Source organism: Podarcis pityusensis (genome assembly GCF_964106645.2).
Source record: "Podarcis pityusensis genome assembly, chromosome: 10".
Classification (NCBI taxonomy): Eukaryota; Metazoa; Chordata; class Lepidosauria; order Squamata; family Lacertidae; genus Podarcis; species Podarcis pityusensis.
This window is the reverse complement of record NC_138035.1, coordinates 30,899,401-30,918,205: the sequence shown is the minus strand read 5'-3', so window position 1 is coordinate 30,918,205 and position 18,805 is coordinate 30,899,401. Positions and strand designations below refer to the sequence as shown.

The 18,805-nt window shown below is 45.9% G+C and overlaps 1 protein-coding gene across 1 annotated transcript in view; it reads left to right on the top strand.

Annotated features, from left to right (window-relative positions):
* The first annotated feature begins 5,237 nt into the window (after positions 1–5,237).
* CBX7 (chromobox 7) overlaps positions 5,238–18,805 on the top strand; it is a 24,548-nt gene continuing 10,980 nt past the window's right edge. The window contains exons 1-5 of the mRNA XM_081024145.1: positions 5,238–5,653; positions 7,935–7,978; positions 13,546–13,611; positions 14,534–14,600; positions 15,281–15,617. Coding sequence (XP_080880271.1) covers positions 5,585–5,653; positions 7,935–7,978; positions 13,546–13,611; positions 14,534–14,600; positions 15,281–15,617 — 583 coding nt within the window. The 5' untranslated portion in view covers positions 5,238–5,584. The remainder of the gene's footprint in view (positions 5,654–7,934; positions 7,979–13,545; positions 13,612–14,533; positions 14,601–15,280; positions 15,618–18,805) is intronic.

Here is an 18,805-nt window from a genome sequence, read left to right as displayed (position 1 = left end):
CAACATCAGGGTTCAGCCTGTTTCTAACTGCTTCCTCTAAAGAAAGAAAAAGAAGGAATACTGCCTCCCATGTAACCCCCTCTGAGGATGCATCTGATGACGGAGACACAAGTCAATAGACGTTTTTTCACAACAGTCCTTTTTTTTGTTTTCAAGGTGCTGCAGAACTCTTGGTTGTTTATTCCTCCAAGTATCCCTCCTCTCTCCTGGCCATGCCTGATGGGAGCCACTTGCTGTGCCCTCCTGTGCCCATCCTGTCCAACCTGAGTAGCAGCTGGGAGCAGCTCCTCCTCGCAATGGAATTTTGGGAGCACCAGAGCCTGCCAATCCCCATCAGCCCTATGCTTCATTTGACCCTGTAATGTGTCTCCGACAGTGACCAGCCCAGGAAGTGTGAGGCCCCCTGCGGCAGGCAGGTGTGCTGTGGGCTCCTTCTTTGAAGGCCTCCCTCTGCAGGCTCAATGAGTTGATGGATGAGAATCATTCTGAAGGAGGTTAACTGGGCCTACCCTTTGCAATGAGGAAGGGAACCCGACTGCAAAACCCCCTCTCCCTGATGATCCTGTGCAAACGACACTTTAAAGGGTAACAAGCAGAGGACAGGATGCAGCCTGCCAGAGCTTTTTGTAAAGCAAGGACTATCTTTGGTAGAAGCTGTCAATCCAATTTAAATACTAACTAAACCCTCTGGGCAGGAACTGTCTCACGTCTGTGTCATTAATGATGCAAAATTAAAGTCAAACAGCAATAATGCAGAGCTGAACACTGTAACGTATAGTCTCAGTGAAAACATCAGAGATACATGCTGTACAAATGTTTGTCTATTTTAAAATTATATTCCTGTAGTTTGGGGATTAATGTCATGAAATGCACCTGGGAAGGATGGGGAAATGTTAGCCATGAAGTCAGAGGGATATGCAACGCAAGGAATACAGACTATGATAATTACATTAAATGTAAAAGTAATTTCAGTGACTGTGTGTTAATGATAAAACAAACATCCTGACACTGGTAAATGAATTGATGCCTGTAGAGGGATTAAAAACAAACCAAAAAAAACCCAGTATTTTGACTGAGGCGCAGTGCTGTCAATGGCTGATGGGAGTTGTGGTGCAAAACTGCTGGAAGGCACCAGGTTGATGAAGGCTGTGCTACCTGATCCTTTAAACAGTTAACAGGAATTGAACCTAGGATCTTCTGCAGGCAAAAGCATGTACTTTGCAACCTACTGAGCCTCCCCTAGCAGCAAGTAGCACAAGTATATAAGTTCTCCACATGATGGGAAGCAATTTATATCATTATGGGCGGCCATGCATGAAGTCATCACCGCTCCGAAGTGGAGAGGGAATCATGTTCCCTCCCAAGACAAGCACACATTCATTGTGAGTGTAGAGGGTGCCATCTGCTGCCAGCTCGGGAATCCACAGGCTTTGCTCAGAAGCTTGGACAGTCAAGGACGTTGCAGTTGTTCGCTGCTAATGGCTTCTGGAGATCAGCCCTGAACAGATGCCAGCTATTGCGACATTAAGGAAATAATGGCAGCTTTTGTGTGAGAGATTTTACTTTCTTGGGCTCCATGATCACTGCAGATGGTGACAGCAGCCACGAAATTAAAATACGCCTGCTTCTTGGGAGAAAAGCAATGACAAACCTAGACAGCATCTTAAAAAGCAGAGACATCACCTTGCCAACAAAGGTCCGTATAGTAAAAGCTATGCTTTTCCCAGTAGTGATGTATGGAAGTGAGAGCTGGACCATAAAGAAGGCTGATCGCCGAAGAATTGATACTTTTGAATTATGGTGCTGGAGGAGACTCTTGAGAGTCCCATGGACTGCAAGAAGATCAAACCTATGAGTGCTCACTGGAAGGACAGATCGTGAAGCTGAGACTCCAGTACTTTGGCCACCTCATGAGAAGAGAAGACTCCCTGGAAAAGACCCTGATGTTGGGAAAGATAGAGGGCACAAGGAGAAGGGGACGACAGAGGACGAGATGGTTGGACAGTGTTCTCGAAGCTACCAGCATGAGTTTGACCAAACTGCGGGAGGCAGGAGTGCCCGGCGTGCTCTGGTCCATGGGGTCATGAAGAGTCGGACACAACTAAATGACTAAACAACAACAACAACATAGCAAGGCCATTTCTTGGGGCTCTGCAAAGCTACAGGTCTTCACAAAGACTCGCTGCGTTCTCCAGGAGCTGTTTTCTATTCTGAAGGTGGCTGCAACTGGACACCTGGGCGAAGGTGGGCACCCTCTGCATCCTATGTTGCATTGCGCTCAAACTGATCTGCTGAGTAGATGTCAGGGCTGGAATTGCCATGTGTTACAAAAATTCTGGCAGCTCAGGCTGAGTTCTCCTGAGCATGTGTAGAGTTTGCTTCTCAAAAGGAAAAGAAAAAGATTTTACACACACATATAAAGGGGACCTAAAGCTGAAGTTTTCATCGACCGTATGCATCATGCTTGCCTTTATATGAGACCATAGCCTTGCTTTTTCTTGGGCTTTGGTTCCTTTGCCTCAGCCTACCTGCCATGGCACAGTGCCACATTGCTTGAGTCGGCTGATCTGCTTGCACAGTGGCTTTGCAACAATCTGAATCTCGTTCTATCCAAATGCACCAGCACAATAGTACAAGATGCCTTCAACTTCCCATTATTAGATTTTCCTACAGCCACCATACAGCAAGAGCTCAGACGGCTGCACTGCAAGAGTGGGCCAGCTGGATTCCCGCCCCGCCCCCCCCCCCCGTGTTGCTCCCTCCCATTGTGGTTAGGGTGGCCGTGTGCCCTAGCTTGCAGTGGGCAGCCCTCTCTTTGAAAGCACCCTCTGTTTGAAGGGCTGTCTGATCCATTCCATTAACCATTTCTAAATTTGCATCTGTACATATAAATTCACAGAGCAGTAGCTGTGCTATTCTGGGGAATAGGGAAACTTAGGCCCTACAGGGCGCCAGATGTGGCCCTCCAGACTTCTATATCAGACCGCTGGGACTTTAAGCCCCTCCCCAGGCCACAGCCCTTTGGTCCAGATCTGTGTTAGTCCTCCTTGACTGCTTTTGCCTGGGCGGGATGTTTCCTTGAAACACGTTAATGCCTCTTGCTGAGCAGGAGATATGGTAGAGATGTTTGTGTACAGGAAAAAAGTGAAGAGACGCTCCTGTTGCTCCACCCACTTTTGCTTCTAGCCCCACCCACCTTGCCTCTGGTCCTGCTCACCACTGGTATGTCCCAAGGTTCCCCAGGAGGAAATGTGACCTTTGGGCTAAAGAAAATCCCAGATGAACAAGTGTGTGTGTGGCACCTTAGAGCCTAATCTATTTATGGCATATTTGTGTGTATACACATAAACACGAAATATCACATGAGTACATATATTGGCCTGTAACTCAGGATAAAATGTCATGCATCTGATGAAGTAGATTTTTCTCCGTTGGCACTGCATAACTAGCCACCTTAATTGTGCAGAATCAATCAAAGAGAGAGAGAAAACCAACATAAAGCCAATACAATTCTGAGTGACAGCAACGTGTGTGTGTGTGTGTGTGTGTGTGTGTGTGTACTATACTTTCATTCACACATCCAATATTTTTTCTTTAAAAAACCCGACTTTGCTGCTAACTCCTTTGCTTACCATGTGGTAATAATCCTGTTAGAAAAACAGCTCAAATGCAAATTCTCATTGTTCGCCGCTCGCGAGTCTAAGAATACCAAGCACACGGAAATCCCGGAGACAGGCCCGAAGGCCGCGATGATTTCACGATTAAAAGAGAAATAATTAACCGACGTCGACCAATTATAGGGAACGGAAAGAAAACAAGCATAGCTATGGGCCAATGAAGCCAAAGGAAGGAAGTTCCTGGGTAGAAATGAGCCAATAGGAACGTTGTATAGGGATATGCTTAAAAAGAAAGTTCCGACTTTATAAAAAGCACATGGGAGCGGTACTGGGGGGCTTATTCCTTTTCTAAACGCACACTCCTCCAAACGGAACTTTTATAGGCGGGCTTTTGACAACAATTGTCCAGAGCCTACCTACGAATGCTTGATGTTTTCCACCCTCACTGCTCGGAGAACCTTGCAAATGGGAATAATGAAATTCGCGTGTGAGATAACGGACACTTTTGTGTCGAGAAATGTTATTCTGTTAGTGAAATACACCACCTGTTGAATGCCTGTCTGCAACGTAGCTTAATAATAATAATAATAATAATAATAATAATAATAATATAATAAGCGATGCGTGACAGATGTCAAGGAAGCAGAAAACTGAGGCAGGGAAAGATAATGCTACTTGGAATTAGGGTCAGTAAGAGCACAACCCGATCTACGACAGGATGCCAAATCTTTGCAGCTCATGTCTGCTGCGCGACGAAGCCCTCATTGAGATTAATTTTATAGAACTAGCCATGCTGAAAAACTCTGCTCGAAAAATACTCCTGGCGGGAACGCGACTAAGGGGCCTAAATAGGGTTCGCGTTCCCTCTTCTATACAGGAAAATCCCCTGATGCAGGATGGTGTTAGGAGCAACGACGACTGGGGCGGACACAAACCGGGGGCGATTGTGCCCGAGTAACCCTAGGACCCTCCCGGGTGCCGCTTTTGCTTGTGCGACGCGATCCTACGCATGCTTGCTCAGAGAAGTCAGCCCCACAGAGTCAAGCGGTGGGGCAGAAACTTAGGCAGCTGCTTACAGCGAGTCAGTCCACTGGTCCATACAACTGAACTCAGTATTGACTTAGCTGCGCGGTTCCCTCCAGGATCCGTCTCCGTTCTGCCTCGGAGATGCCATGGATTGGAACCTGCGACCCGCTGCGTATAAAGCAAACTCTCTACCGCTAAGCTACGGCCTCTTTCCCCCGCAGCTCGCGCCCAGGTAAGCGCAGAGGATCGCAGCCTCCGCCACGGGTGCGCGTACTGCATAAGAATGCTATTGCTCTCCAGGGTTCCCAGGCGCGCCGCCAGCTTTAAGCACCGGTGCGCGCGAGTCTTCCCCTCTCTCCCCCACTCCACCCCCGGTATGTATCGCCCCATCTTTAACATATGCATTATTATTTTTTGCTCGGCCCTTCTTTTCCCTGCCTGCAGGGAGGATGCGTCAGAAAGGAGCAGCTCGCTCGCGCGGGCGCCTTAAATAAAGGCCCGGGCGCCAAGGAGCTGGGACTTATCTCGCGCGCTCGGGCAGGTTACTTGTTGTGCGCGAAGAGGAGGAGGAGCCGCCGCTCAATCAGGTCTGAGGCTGGCGCGGCTGCTCTCCTCCCGTGCGCTCGGTGCCTCGCTGACAGCCGGCGCTCGCGAGAAAAGGAGGGCGGGGGCGCTGCTCTTCCTAGCGCGCGCGCCTGGGAAAATGTTGCGCAGGTTCTAAAATGGAACGTTAGAGGCGGCGTGCCGGAGCGCGCGAGGGGTGTGCGTGCGTCTCTATCTCTCTCCCTCCCTCTCCCCCCCCGCCCCGCCGCGCGTGTGAGTGTGGAGTAAGTAAGCGCGAGAGCTGCAGCAACAGCAGCAAAATCAGGAGCCCGCGCCACGCAGCGCTGAATCCGCGAGCAGCCGCCTTCGCTTCCTCCTCCTCGCCGTCTTCTCCCTGTATGGAGCTTTCCGCTATCGGGGAGCAGGTGTTTGCGGTGGAAAGCATCAGGAAGAAGCGCATAAGGAAGGTGGGTTCTGCTGGCGTCTTCCCCACTCGTGCTCTCTCCCCCCCCCCGCCCCACTACTCCGGCTGCAAACAGCGGTCAAATAGGTAGGAGGGAGGCACGCGGGCCCCGCTTTGATTTCTATTTCTAAGCCTCATCTAGGTGACTGACTCCTAGGCAGGGGTCAAAGCGGCTCCTCCTCGCCTCTCGGAGTGATGGTGCTGTAAGTAACAGCTCGGCATCGTATGCTTCCCACCCCCACGCCCCACATCTCATACGCATGCCACGGTGCGAGTAAGGGGGGCGTGGCGGCGGAGCGTCTCGTTATCCCGCCGCCAGGGGGCGGCAGTGAAGCCCTTGTCACTCTCCCTCCCCTGAAGGCATGGGCATGGGTTGGCTGTCATGCTCCAGGCGAGGTTGTGTGGCAGTCGTGGTGATTGGCATGAATGGTTTCCACCGCTTGGGACCCTTGCTGGAGGGTGAACACAGGGGGCATGACTTCGCGCAGTGTTGCTCTGCCTGTTTCTACTGGGAAGTAAATGCCATTGACTTCAACAAGGCTTACTCCCAGGTCAGCGGCAAGTGTGCGTTTAGATTGCACATCCTTAGGCTCACTTTGGAACCTTACTTGGCCCCAGAGTAAAGTGGAGGTGTTGCAGTAGGAGGAGTTCTCCTGGAGGAGAAACATCCAACATACCCGTTAGTTAGCGGGTGTCGCATTCTCAAAGCCCCTACTCCCCAGTTTGAACCATTTCCTCCACTTCCCTCATTTCCACTCCTGTGGGAAAGAGAAACAGGTTGGGTCTCCTGGAAGCCCTGCCAGCTTTAAATATATGGCGGTTGGCACCAAAGGCATGATTGAAACTTGAGATGGGCGCTGGAACATTTGAGTGTTATTGCATGGACTTGATGGTGTTCTTGTCAGAGCTTTGCCTTTTTGTTTAGGCCATTCATTTCAAGTGAGCAATTCACTGTATGCTTTATCTGCCTTTTGGGGGTCTCTGTGCTATTAATTTCTTAGGGGCCGCCAGCCCATTGTTTTGCAGTGGAAAATATGACCACCACCCATCTCTCTGCATGAAGGGCTTGCTCAACAACTTGGACATTAAGAGACAGTGAACATCTTGACATTTGGGTGACTTGGGGTGCAGTCCTAATATTACTTACTTGGGAGTAAGCCCCATTAAATTCAGAAGAACTTACTTCTGAGCAGACATGGTTAAGATTGCGCTGTTATCCCTACATGTATAATTTCACACCAGAGGGTTAGGAACCTTCCCTTGACTTTTACAAGTTAAGGCAACCCATTCTGGAAATGGAAATAGCATCATACTTAAAATTTATGATAATCATAGGTGGTGGGTCCCCCCTCCATTTTTTTGTCCTTCTGGTCTTATGCATCTTCACAGTCTTTCCTAGAGGGGATGAGTTATGCACTTTGGAAACAACTGTCACAGGGCCAAAAAGAACCGTATCACATCATACTAGCTCAGCGCGCCTATAATCTCTGAACGCTGCTGATTGTTCGGTATTTATTCCCCCTGCCTTCCTTACCCATCCACGTATGGTAGGAAATGAAACCATCACTTTAGGGTTGGCTTGCTGATCATGCAGTAGAGGAACAAAACCTTCTGTATTAAATTGACAGGTAGGCTGGCATCCTTTATTGTGGGTCAATGAGGATGTGTAAACAGGGTGGAGTGGGAAATGATACCTCCCCTAGCAGCTACCTGGATAGGTCTGCCTGAGACATTGAGAACCATTCCTGTAGCCCAGCCACATGCTCCATTTCCATTCATTTTTATAAGATTATAGACCATCTAGAAGATGACATGTGATCCATCATATTACAGAATGCTGTAAGTAGAGAGCTTGCATGCCAAGAGAGGTGTTTCGTAGGAGAGGGAATGAGAAGAGCAAGGCAGACAGGTATCGAGCAAGCAATGCAGCAGGATCCTTCAGAATTTCTTTAAAAAGGATATTTTTCTTTCCACTTCTTAAGCATTCCTTCTTAATTGCGTGTATATGCTTTGATTCGTCTTTCTGTTGGGTCTCTGTATATGCTTTCTAGCTGATCGTTCTGGAAGAAGACCCTCTTGAAAAAGGGCCATTGCTTAGGTCTGCATGGCAAACCTACCTAGGGATGTAGCTCAGTGAGGAGATGCTTAAATTTCCAATGTGAGGAATTGGACAGTTGAAATTTGTGAAGGGGTTTATTATGGTTCACATCCTGCCAACCCAATTTACTTTACTTTTTTCGGTTATTGATTTTGCTTTTGCTTTTGTCTCTCCTTTCCTCCCATAGGGTAAAGTGGAATATCTTGTGAAATGGAAAGGATGGCCCCCCAAGTAAGTGCTGGGGTATATTTGTAAAGCTGCATTTGTGTTAATTATCTGTCCTCTGTGTTTTGTTTCTTGTTGACCCCACTTCCAAAAGGAACACCATTCTTTCCTTACTTCCCTTCCTGGCCCTATTTAACCAAGAGTTCTAATTTCTTAAACATTTTCTTCATATGTATCCTTGGACTGGTGATGGAAACAGTTAGTTCATTAGCAGGTGGCTCCTTTTCCTATGGAACCCTAAAGATACCTTGAACTTAAGTCTTCTTTAAAGAAAAGAAACCACAGGAGTAGTCCCAAGGAAATAGTTGCTCTTTAAGTCTTTTTAGAGAGCACGGGATGCAGATCTAAGGAATGAAGAAATACGTTGTGTTTGCTCCAACTCCAGCAGAGTAACGGCAGAACAGTAAACAGGGGTCCACAAATGTTGGCTTAGCACCAAGCCATTATTTGTGGTCGGTAGCAATGTCCCCTTCTCTGCAGCATTCTCTAGTGCATACAGAGGACTCGGGAGAGGGGCACAGTCACCTCTCATATGGGGGGCAGTATGAAGATGAGAAGGAGCGCTGCTTTTTCACCTGATCGAAAACTGCAGTGAAAATAAGGCTCCTCGTTATAGCTGCAAAATACTGCAATATATCTTTACAGTGCTGCTGTCCAGAGAGGGCTGGGTGCATTTGCCCCTGAGTGGGTTTGTGGATACCTGTCAATAAACTTCCAGTGAGGTATTAACATACATTTGGCTGCATAATGCTCCCCTCACCCCTCCTTTTGAATGAGGCAGTACCTGCGACTCGTTATTGCTTTCAGAGGCGTTTCCACCGAGATATCGCTTAAACAGCTGCAAGTTTGATGCCTGGTGTTTATTGCTAGTTAATGCCTCCCCAGAGGAAACTGCATTGCAATAGGGAGGCATCTGCTTTCTTCTACCCATGTGGGATTATAGTGCGGGCAGAGTAGTATCTTGCATATTTTAATGCAGGGGTATGTGGGAACTGAAGCCCTCCAAGATGTTGTTTGCTCCCAGCATGGCCAGTGATGGTGGAAGTTGTAGTTCAGCAGCACCCAGAGGGTCACAGCCCCACCCCCACCCCGTTTTAATGACATAACTGAGAAGGGGCTAAGTGCCTGTTCATGTCAGATGCAATCCAGCAGTTGCAATTTAATAACTTGCAAGAATATAGCCACTCTGCAAAAACAGAGCAGAGGGTATCCACCTTCCTGCTCGCTCTGAGCTCTCTGTGTAGCCACAGCAAAAAATAATAATTCCTTTTTGGACCAGGAAGAGAGTTGTGTCCTGACCATACGTTCTGTCTTCCATATTAACAATGTGTGCTGCTGCTGACAACATGGTGTTGTCAAGCTCATTAGCTAAACACTTCCCCCAAGATGGCTTCAAATTAGAGTTTGGCTGGATTTATTCGTTAGTCACATCATATTTAAGGAGAGAGAGGAGTGTACTATTGCTGTTTCCTAATCCATGGTGATTTTCCACTATTTTTCAGTGGCACTCTTTAAGTTCCACACAGCAGTCTTCCACTGCTCTCTCTCCCCCCACCCTCAAGCTCCATAGTGAAACAAACGCTAAAATAAGGATATGATGAGCTCATAGCTTTTCCTAGGACTGAAAAAAGAAGGGCTTCTTAGATCCACTAATAAATGAACAAACCATTCTGAAGATTGACCAATAATTTATTTTAAGAACATGAAGGTCAGAGCTGTGCTTAAAATACAGCTACAAATATTTTATGTTCATTTTTTTGATTGCCACTGGATATGTTGTAAACCACAAGCAATGTACAGCACCCCCCCCATCTCTCTGCATCCGTTCATCCTAACACATTCCTGTTCATCTTTTCTCAACTTTTGATACCTGCATAATATCTCTGTGTGTCTGCGTTCCATCTTACTCCATAACCCTTCCCGGTTTTGTGCCAGTTCTTCCATTGTGGCTTGAAGAAAGCAGGCAAATGGTGATGCTTCAAACTGTTTGGCCTCTCTCCTCCCCAGTCTTTTCCCTGCTCATGCTCTCTTCCTTTCCTCCTGATTTTCTGGATGCCTTTCCCAAACAATTTTTTAATAATAAAAAAAATGGCCTGCATGCCCCACCCATAGGAGCTCAGAGCCAGGGATTTGAAGGGTTATGGCTCTGAGTCAGCTGCAAGCTTGTTTACAACTTGGGTTTGAAGGGGGGGGGGAGGGAGGAGGAAGGCAATCATGTGACTTGTATTTTCCAGAATGCGTGGTCTGCAGTTCTGCTGCAGTCTGGCCTCTCTCTCTGTGTGTGTGTGAGAGAGAGAGAGTGTGTGTGTCTACGTGTGCCGAGCTGCAATGTTTTTCTATACTGTATGCAGTGTTTTCTCACTGCAGTCAAGCAAGAAGCTAAACTGCAGAGGAATGGGCAACACCCATAGGACATTTTTAAAAAGATCTAATACATTCGCTATCTGTTACTCTTCTTCTCTCCCCCCAACCCCAAACGCTTGCCAGCTCTGCTGCCTTCTGTAAGAAATCCTTAGCCTCTCCCCCCCCCCCCAGCAGCTTAAAACAAATGGCAAAATTCTGTGCAGCAAGGAGGTAGAAAGCAAGCACAACATTTGCTCAGCTCGCGTTTTTATTTTTCTGGTTTGGTAACTTTTTTTGGTCGTACCTCAGGCTGGAAGGAAGATGGCAGGGGCAGAGGAAGAGCTCTTACTGGGAGGTAGAGCTTGGGTAATGATGAGGACTGAATAAGAATTAATGAAAACGAAGCTGAGGATGTAAGCTATTTATAACCTTGCCCTTCCCCTGAGAGCTGGATGTGAGAGACATCTTCTGAAGTAAATGTATTGACTTATTTAACATCACACCTCATTCCCTAAAGCCTCAGGGCAGGTAAAAAAAAAGAAAGAAAGAAAGCCTGCTGTAAGGCAGGCATGTGGGAGTCAGCTGCTGGGTTTTTTCCATTTCACATTGCAGGAGAAATCAAGGCTGAGCAATTCATTTATTTAAAAAAATATTTATACCCTGCCTTTCAGCTTGGCAAGGGAAAGCTGTGATAACTTGGAGAGATGGGAATTTGCCTAAGGGTCCCCAGAAAGTCAATTCCTGAGTTAGGATTAAAGCTGAGATTCTCTCAGGTCCTGATCCTACACTGCCTCTGAGGTTCATCTTCTAATCCTTCCTCTTTGACAGGTCACCAGAATGGAAGGTTTTTTGCATTTATTTATTTACTGCTGCAGAAAGATAATCTCATTATTATTTTAGAAAAGTAAACGTGGAGAAAACCTACATTATCTTCTGTTGCAATCCCACTGACCTGGTTTGTGCATCAGCGCACACCATAAACTGTGGCTTGTTCCAAATATGCCTGCTGTGCTCTAACCTGCTTGTCCTGGAGAGAAATGAGCCACGATCCATGGCTTAGTGCCAGGTTTGAACAAGGGATCATGCTTTGTTTCTCCCCTGTTCAAGCAGGGAGGAGCAGCTGTGTGCAGTTGGCTTGTGAGAAATGATTTATGGCTTACCTTGACGTGTAGGTGCTGCAACTGTGTCTCTATGGGTGGGATTCAACTAAGTTCTACTCAAGTAGACCCAACTGAAATTAATGGACATGTCCAAGTTAAGTCCATTAATTTCCATAGGTCTACTTTCGGAGTCAAACTTAATTGACTGCTACCCTGTCTGTGTATATTATATATACAGTTTTTCTTTAAAGCATAAACCCTGTTTGCAGAATGTTTTTCATACCAAAAGAAATATCAATAGCTGCCATTTCATCATACATCTCTGCATAGACTTTTTTCCTTTCCACAGTGCAGTCATAAAACTGCTGCTGGCTTACAAGATAACATGGGGTGACCAAGTTACCAAAGCTACCTCGAATTATTTGCTATAAGCACTTTAGCAGCTATTAACACATTCCCCACCTCTTCCCTCTCTTACCTTTGTTTTTTTAACACATTTTGTGTATCGTTTAGAAGAAATTATACCTGTGGCATAAACAGCAGCTCTTCTCTAACTGTTTTCAAAATAACTTTTACTACTGAAGATTTTTCACCTCCCTAATGTGTTAAAAACTTAACTTCACCTTGATGCCATCAACATCTGCAACATCCTCTCCTTTTGCAACCACATTGGCCTGCTTCTGCACATCATAGTGAGCCATAAACATCTATTAGCATTGCTGTACTATATATAAATATATATATACAGAGAGAGAGCGCTAGCGTAATTCTCTGATGGCATTCAGGCTAGATTACAGTAATGTACTGTACATGGAGCTGCTATGTTTGGAAGCATCCACTGGTCCAGAATACATTGCTAAGAAGTTGATGGTGGTGAGTAACTTGAAGTACACTGTAGAATCTGTAGTGTCTTCATAGAAACTGTAATGTCTTATAGTTTGAGCACAATTCAACAGACTAGCTTTGATTTATTTACCGTATTTTTTGCTCTATAAGACGCACCAGACCACAAGACGCACCTAGTTTTTGGAGGAGGAAAACAAGAAAAAAAATATTCTCAATCTCAGAAGCCAGAACTGCAAGAGGGATCGCTGTGCAGTGAAAGCAGCAATCCCTCTTGCTTTTCTGACTTCTGGGATAGCTGCGCAGCTTGCATTCGCTCCATGACGCACACACATTTCCCCTTACTTTTTAGGAGGGAAAAAGTGAGTCTTATAGAGCAAAAAATACAGTATTTTTTAATTGCCATGAAAGCAATATGGGTTAGGGTATCTTAAGGATGGCCTTATCCCACATATGTCTACCTGGGCATTTAAATCATCTTCAGAGGACCATTCTATGTATGCATCCACCACAGGAAATGTGGTTACAGTGTTTGTTTTTTCTTTCATTCATTCTCTCTCTTTCCCCTGCCATCTCCCTGCCTGCTTGAAGCCTATGATGATGCTTTTTTGGAGGATTCCCCCCCCCCCCGATTTCCTGGTTGGAATTTGTTCCTATTCCCTGCTGGGTGGCTTTGTATTGTATTTTGTGTTGGTTTTTAAGTTTTATGCCACCTTCTGGAACCGTAGTTGATTGACAGGAAGGGTAAAAATACTTCTAAAGTACCATGTGTTCAGAGATCAGTTTCTGAATTCTTTTTTTTTTTAAAAAAAGCTTTAATGAATCATACTTCCCAGCTCTAAAGTTATTAACGACGCAGGCAAGAAACACTGTAGCGTCTCCAAATCTAGTAGCCTAGTAAGATCCTGCCATTGAAAGAATAAGCTGGTGAAATTCACAGGGTTCTGCATAGGAGACGTTTTGTGGGAATCCGGTTTTCTGTTGGCTGCAACAGGCAGATTTAAGACTGAGAACAGAGAGTTTATGATCCCCTTTTTTCAAAGAAGGATGGTCACTTATTTGATCCATTCCATGTACGGAAGGAGCAGGGTATGGTATAAATTTTATTTCAAGAATTTATTGGCAGAACCCTTGGGTGGGAAATTCAAATACTTGATTTTTCAGCTGTTGAGTGGATTGTAGTCTCCAGTTGATAAGGGGGAAAGTGCTAGAACTTTGACAGTGCTAGCGACACCCTACTTGACCAGAAACCATTTTATGGTTTTCTCTTGACGTTTTTCCTCTTAGATACAGCACATGGGAGCCAGAGGATCACATTCTTGACCCTCGCCTGGTGATGGCTTATGAAGAGAAGTAAGAATATTTCCTTTTTATTTTGGGGAGAGGTTAAAACAAGAGGCTTTGCATCAAAGAGATCTAGCATGGTCAGGTTGCCTCGAGAGTTTCTCTCTTCCCCTATCAAGGCAAGGATTGCTAATAATCAAGCTCTTTATTCTAACCTAAAGAGCAGGCACCCAGCTGAACTGAGGCTTCTGTACTATGGCTCAATTACCTGAGAGCACCCCAGTGTGAAGAGTTCCCAGAATATGCTGCAGTCTCTTCACCTGCCCAATAAGACAAATGACAATATTCCTAGCTGCCTGGACTGCATGTTACTAGGAAAATAAATATGTGCCACCAACCCATGTATGCCAGAAGCAGCCATGTGTCTTCCCATAATGTGTAGTTAGGGTCTAAAATATCAGTATCTTACTTAGCCCAATGGGAATTACCATTGGTTGCATTAGCACATAACACTAAGCTGAAAATCCTGACTTGCTAAAGCAGGATATGCACAAGCTATGTCATTTCTGCCATTCACTCCCACCCTTTGAACCCGCAACAAATCAAGGCAGTTAACCAGAGCTTCCCATTGTGTGTGAACCACAAAACTATGCTTAATGGTGAAACCAGCTTCAGACTGTGATATCCATCACGTAGGGTTTTGTGTATTCTTGTGTGCTTGCATGCACTGAACTGTCGATCCCAGTTGCTGCTTGTATAGCAGGTAGGTATCGACTCGGTTAAGCATTGCTGAATTAGGTTGTGGGTGGGAAAGAACAGCTCCAACTACCAACCAAGCCAAATGAAAGTCTCCCCCTTCTCCACTACGATTTGTATTTGCACAAGCAACAGCTCTGTGATATGCCTTAAATAACCTGGATCAACAAGCGGCCTTGTTGGTGCTCTTGCTGTGTTAACAAATGGAATTGCTAGGTATCTTCTGTCTCCTCAGGGAAGAGAAAGATCGCGCCTCAGGTTACAGGAAGAGAGGCCCCAAACCAAAACGTCTCTTGCTGCAGGTAAGGGCCCAAGTTTGTTGAATTACACTGTCCATTCCTAAGCCCCAGCATTGCTGTACAGACTCAGCTATCCACTACATGCATATATATATTCTTAAGTACTTCTACATTTATTTTGAAAATATATGCCCTGCTTGTCCCTCCACAAAGGGGTTGCTCAAAGCGGCTGACGGAAAAAGAAAAGAAGCAAACATAACAAGAAAAAACACAAAGTTCATCCCCAACCACCAAGGCCAAAACAATCAGTGCAATTATTGTCAAATCATAGTTCTGAACACAGCTCACCAGCTCCAAATCTTGAAGCTATGATTAAAACAAAATACTCTTCCTTAAAATGTAAGAATCGCTGCGTAGACATTTTCAGGCAAAGTTACCCTAGAGATCTCTAGTTTGGCTTAATCTTTCCCATCAGAAAGTTGCATTGCACACTATCGTGTGTTCAAAGCAATGCTTAATGTGTTCCGCTTCTGTTGATCATTCTCATTACAGTTTTTTTGCTTCCGTGTAAATAATAATTATTATTATGTTTGTGTGTGTGTGTGTGTGTGTGTGTGTACACATATATCATAAGGTGAAGAGCATATTGAGCTAGTTCTTCAAGGATGTTATGGTTCTATGGCTACAGGTGTTCATAGAAATATAGGGGCAGAATTGTGATTTCCCCCCCCCTCCATTTGCAGAGGCTGTATAGCATGGACCTGCGAAGCGCACACAAAGGGAAAGAGAAACTCTGCTTTTCTCTGTCACGGCGGTTTGGGGGAGGAGGAAACAGCCTAGCCAAGGGAGGGCAGACCGAGCTGCCCGAGAAGAGTGGAGCGACTGTCTTGCCCTTCCCGCTTCGGAAGCAAAGCAAGAACCAGAAGTACCTGCGCCTTTCAAGGAAGAAGTTCACCCGCATGGCGAGCCTGGAGAATCGGAACCGCCGGCGGGAGTTCTTCCTGAAGGAGCCAGTGGCGTTGGAGGAGAGGCAGACCCCCAGCGACTGGGATGAGGCCGCGCAACCTGCCAGCAAAGAGGGTAAGCACTGGCAAACACCCCCAGCTACGTAGAGCCCATCTCATCTCACTTGCTTGGGCATCCCGGTTCCTCTCTTAACTGTTGCACACCGTGCATGCCATATGGGGGTAACCCTTTGTTTCCCAGCTACCCCTGCAGGTTGACCTGAAGGGGGAAATCTCAGATCTAGGATTGTTCCCAGCTAAGTCCTACTTGGAGCAGACCTGTTGAAACCAATGGGCTTAAGTTAGTCAAGTCCATTGATTTCAGCTGTGTGTGGCTTAGATGGAGACAACCCTGAGTGTTTGGTTAGTAGACACTCTAAGTCTGATCACCACTTGACACTGGCGCTCATTTCCATGCCGTTCATGCACTAGTCCGGGCAGAGCAGCAGGGCCTGTGCAGGCAGCGCTGCCGCTCTCCTCCCAAAACCGCAATGGTAGATTGAAATCCCCACAATAGGAAGCGTTTAATGTCATCCCTCGGGCTTGGTGTTCTGCGCGGCTTCTTAATGACAGCTGGCCTGTGGATGCGCTTCTTGTCTGGGTTCTTACTGTGGGTGACCATCACAGAAGAAGAAGGAGCCATGTTGCTAGAGAAGTTTCTCCCCACCTCCCTGTGGTCTCAGGTGTATATCTATGCTACATATTTAAAGTGGTTTAAGAGTTCTTTCCTGAAAACCTTGGGAATTGTAGCTCAGTAGAAGGCTAGTGGGTATCTCAAAGGATATCTAACAGAGATCAATCTGTACTAGGGGTAGCTAATTTTTTGTGGTGGACTTGTAGCAAACCCTTCAAGAACCATGTACTGAAGCCGCCTCAGGCCCCAAAAAATACAATGGTACCTTGGTTCTCAAACTTAATCCATCACGGGAGTCCGTTTGACTCCCAAAACCGTTCGAAAACCAAGACGCAGCTTCCAATTGGCTGCAGGAGCTTCCTGTAGTCAAGTGGAAGCTGTGTCAGATGTTCAGATTCCAAAAAACGTTCACAAACTGGAACACTTCCAGGTTTGTGGCATTTGGGAGACAAAACGTACGAGTACTAAACTGTTCGAGAACCAAGGTACGACTGTATTTGGAAGGAGCCAGGTCTGGTCTTTGGGCTGGTGGTTCCTCCTTCCCATGTTTACACACCCTCAGCTGAACCATATCAATTGGGCTTCACAAAGGAAAGCCTAGATTGGTATAAAATGCATATAAACTTCCTAGTGTATATAGGAAGTCTCTTTTTTTAGTAGAGGAACACTTTCGTGTTGGAGAGCTTTTATAGTGATCTTCACACACATGCATTGCTTGGAGGGCTAAGTGGTATTGTTGAAACCCAGTGTGCCATCCTCACCAGGAGGTTTGTATGGACTCCATTGTTTGAGGGGGGGAAATGTTCCTGTGGAAAACTGGATCATGTGCCAAGAAAGCTGCATTCTACAACTTGCATATATGCAAATAAAGCAAACTTGCTTCATTAAAAATAACTTATTTTACATCTGCTAGTCAGGGAGCCTTGCCCATCCAAGAAGGACTTTAAAGTCAAGTGCATGTAAATTGTAGCTTCTAAAGTTTCAACAGACATTGTCTGTAGATGGTAAAGCCTACCTTTGCAAGCTTTAGGCCTAGAAAACTTACTTTTTAAAGAAAAAAACTGTTTAAAAGTGAAAATGTAGGGACCTTGGGATACTAATTATGTGTGAGTTTGGTATGGAAGTTTGATCCTATATGTTTAGTTCTAGATAGTCTCTCATACTTTTGCTATTTTATTTGACACCTGTTATTATACTTTGTTATGCTTCATTATAAATAAATATGGAGGGAGGGAGTACTTGGGGTGTGAGGCAGGGCTAGTGAAGGAGTGTGGCCAGGGGGGAGTTTCAAGGGCTGCATTTGGCCCCCTCGGCCTGCGGTTCCCCACAGTGACAGGCGGGGAAAGCAGAAGATAATCCCTGGAGGTAGAAATGCTGCCAAGCTCATGGTTGCAGTTCAGAAAATACCCTTCTGTAATTGCTACTTGACCTCTGCTTTTAGAGCTTTATATGGTTTTCTATGGGGTTTTGTGTATGATGGTTGTAAACCGCTCTGATTTTTTTTTAAAAAAATGAATAGTGGTATATGAATATCCTAATAAATAAAACAGGCATCTGACAGGAGTGTCCATCTGTGTTGATATTTGCACTTTCTGCACAGTTGGTTTGGAAAGAGCAAAGTGGGGTTTAGATTATTTGCAGCTGCAAGCCAAGATGTTGACTAGTTCTTCTCAAGTCCCAATAACACAATATGGCTGCTGCATTTTGTGGGGTACTTTGGAGCCTTCCATTGTAGCTTTCATTGTGAAGCCCCTTGAGGTGTAGCTGACAAATTCTACTAGAGAAATGTAAACCTTATTTTTTTTATTCTCCCTTCAACGTGAGCACACATGTGGAATCCCGGGTAGTGTCGGGGAGAAATGGAGCCTTTCTCAGGTGAGAGTAGACACACCTCAGATATCCGAGAGAGATGCAAGGAATACCCAGTTAAAGGGCCCACTTTCCATTCCCAGGTGGGACAGGAGGGTGCAGAACAGGTAAATAAGAGAAGATGGAGGCCTCCCTCCCTCCCCTCTCCATGTATCTCTTTTGGCATGGGGGTGGGATTATTGCTGCTGCTTTTTTATGTATAAGGTCCCAAATGAGGTCTAGGAAGCGGGCCCCTCATTCTCAGCTGTTGCTGAGGCCATTTGGGTAAATAAATGTGTCATGAAACTCCTATGGAGGAGAGGAAATGTAAATTCCCACTTGACACTAAAAGGAAACTCATTTTGAGGGATTTGGAAAGCACAGCATCTCCTTTTAACTTTTCTGTGGCGAATTCTCCTTTTTCATATAACAAGCATCTGGAAAATATCTCCTTGGTTTGTTGCACAGTATAAACCCAATACCAAACTATATCCCTTTTAATTGAGAGGATTTGCTTAGTGCAGAGGTTTTCAACCTTTTTGGGTCCACGACTCCCTTGACCAGTTATGTCACCCCTTGCCTGCAGAGCTGGCAAGCTCCCACCCTTTCTCGAACACCCTCCCTTGTGGAGTGTTCCCTCAGCCTCCTTGGGAGTCCTGCAGGCAGCCGCCCCTGGTCTCTGAGCTGCCATAAAGAGAGGTGCCTCCTAGCCCTGCCCCACAGGGGCCTGGGAAGCACCCCCTGGCCAGCCCCAGAGGCACCATTCACATGGGGAGCTTGTA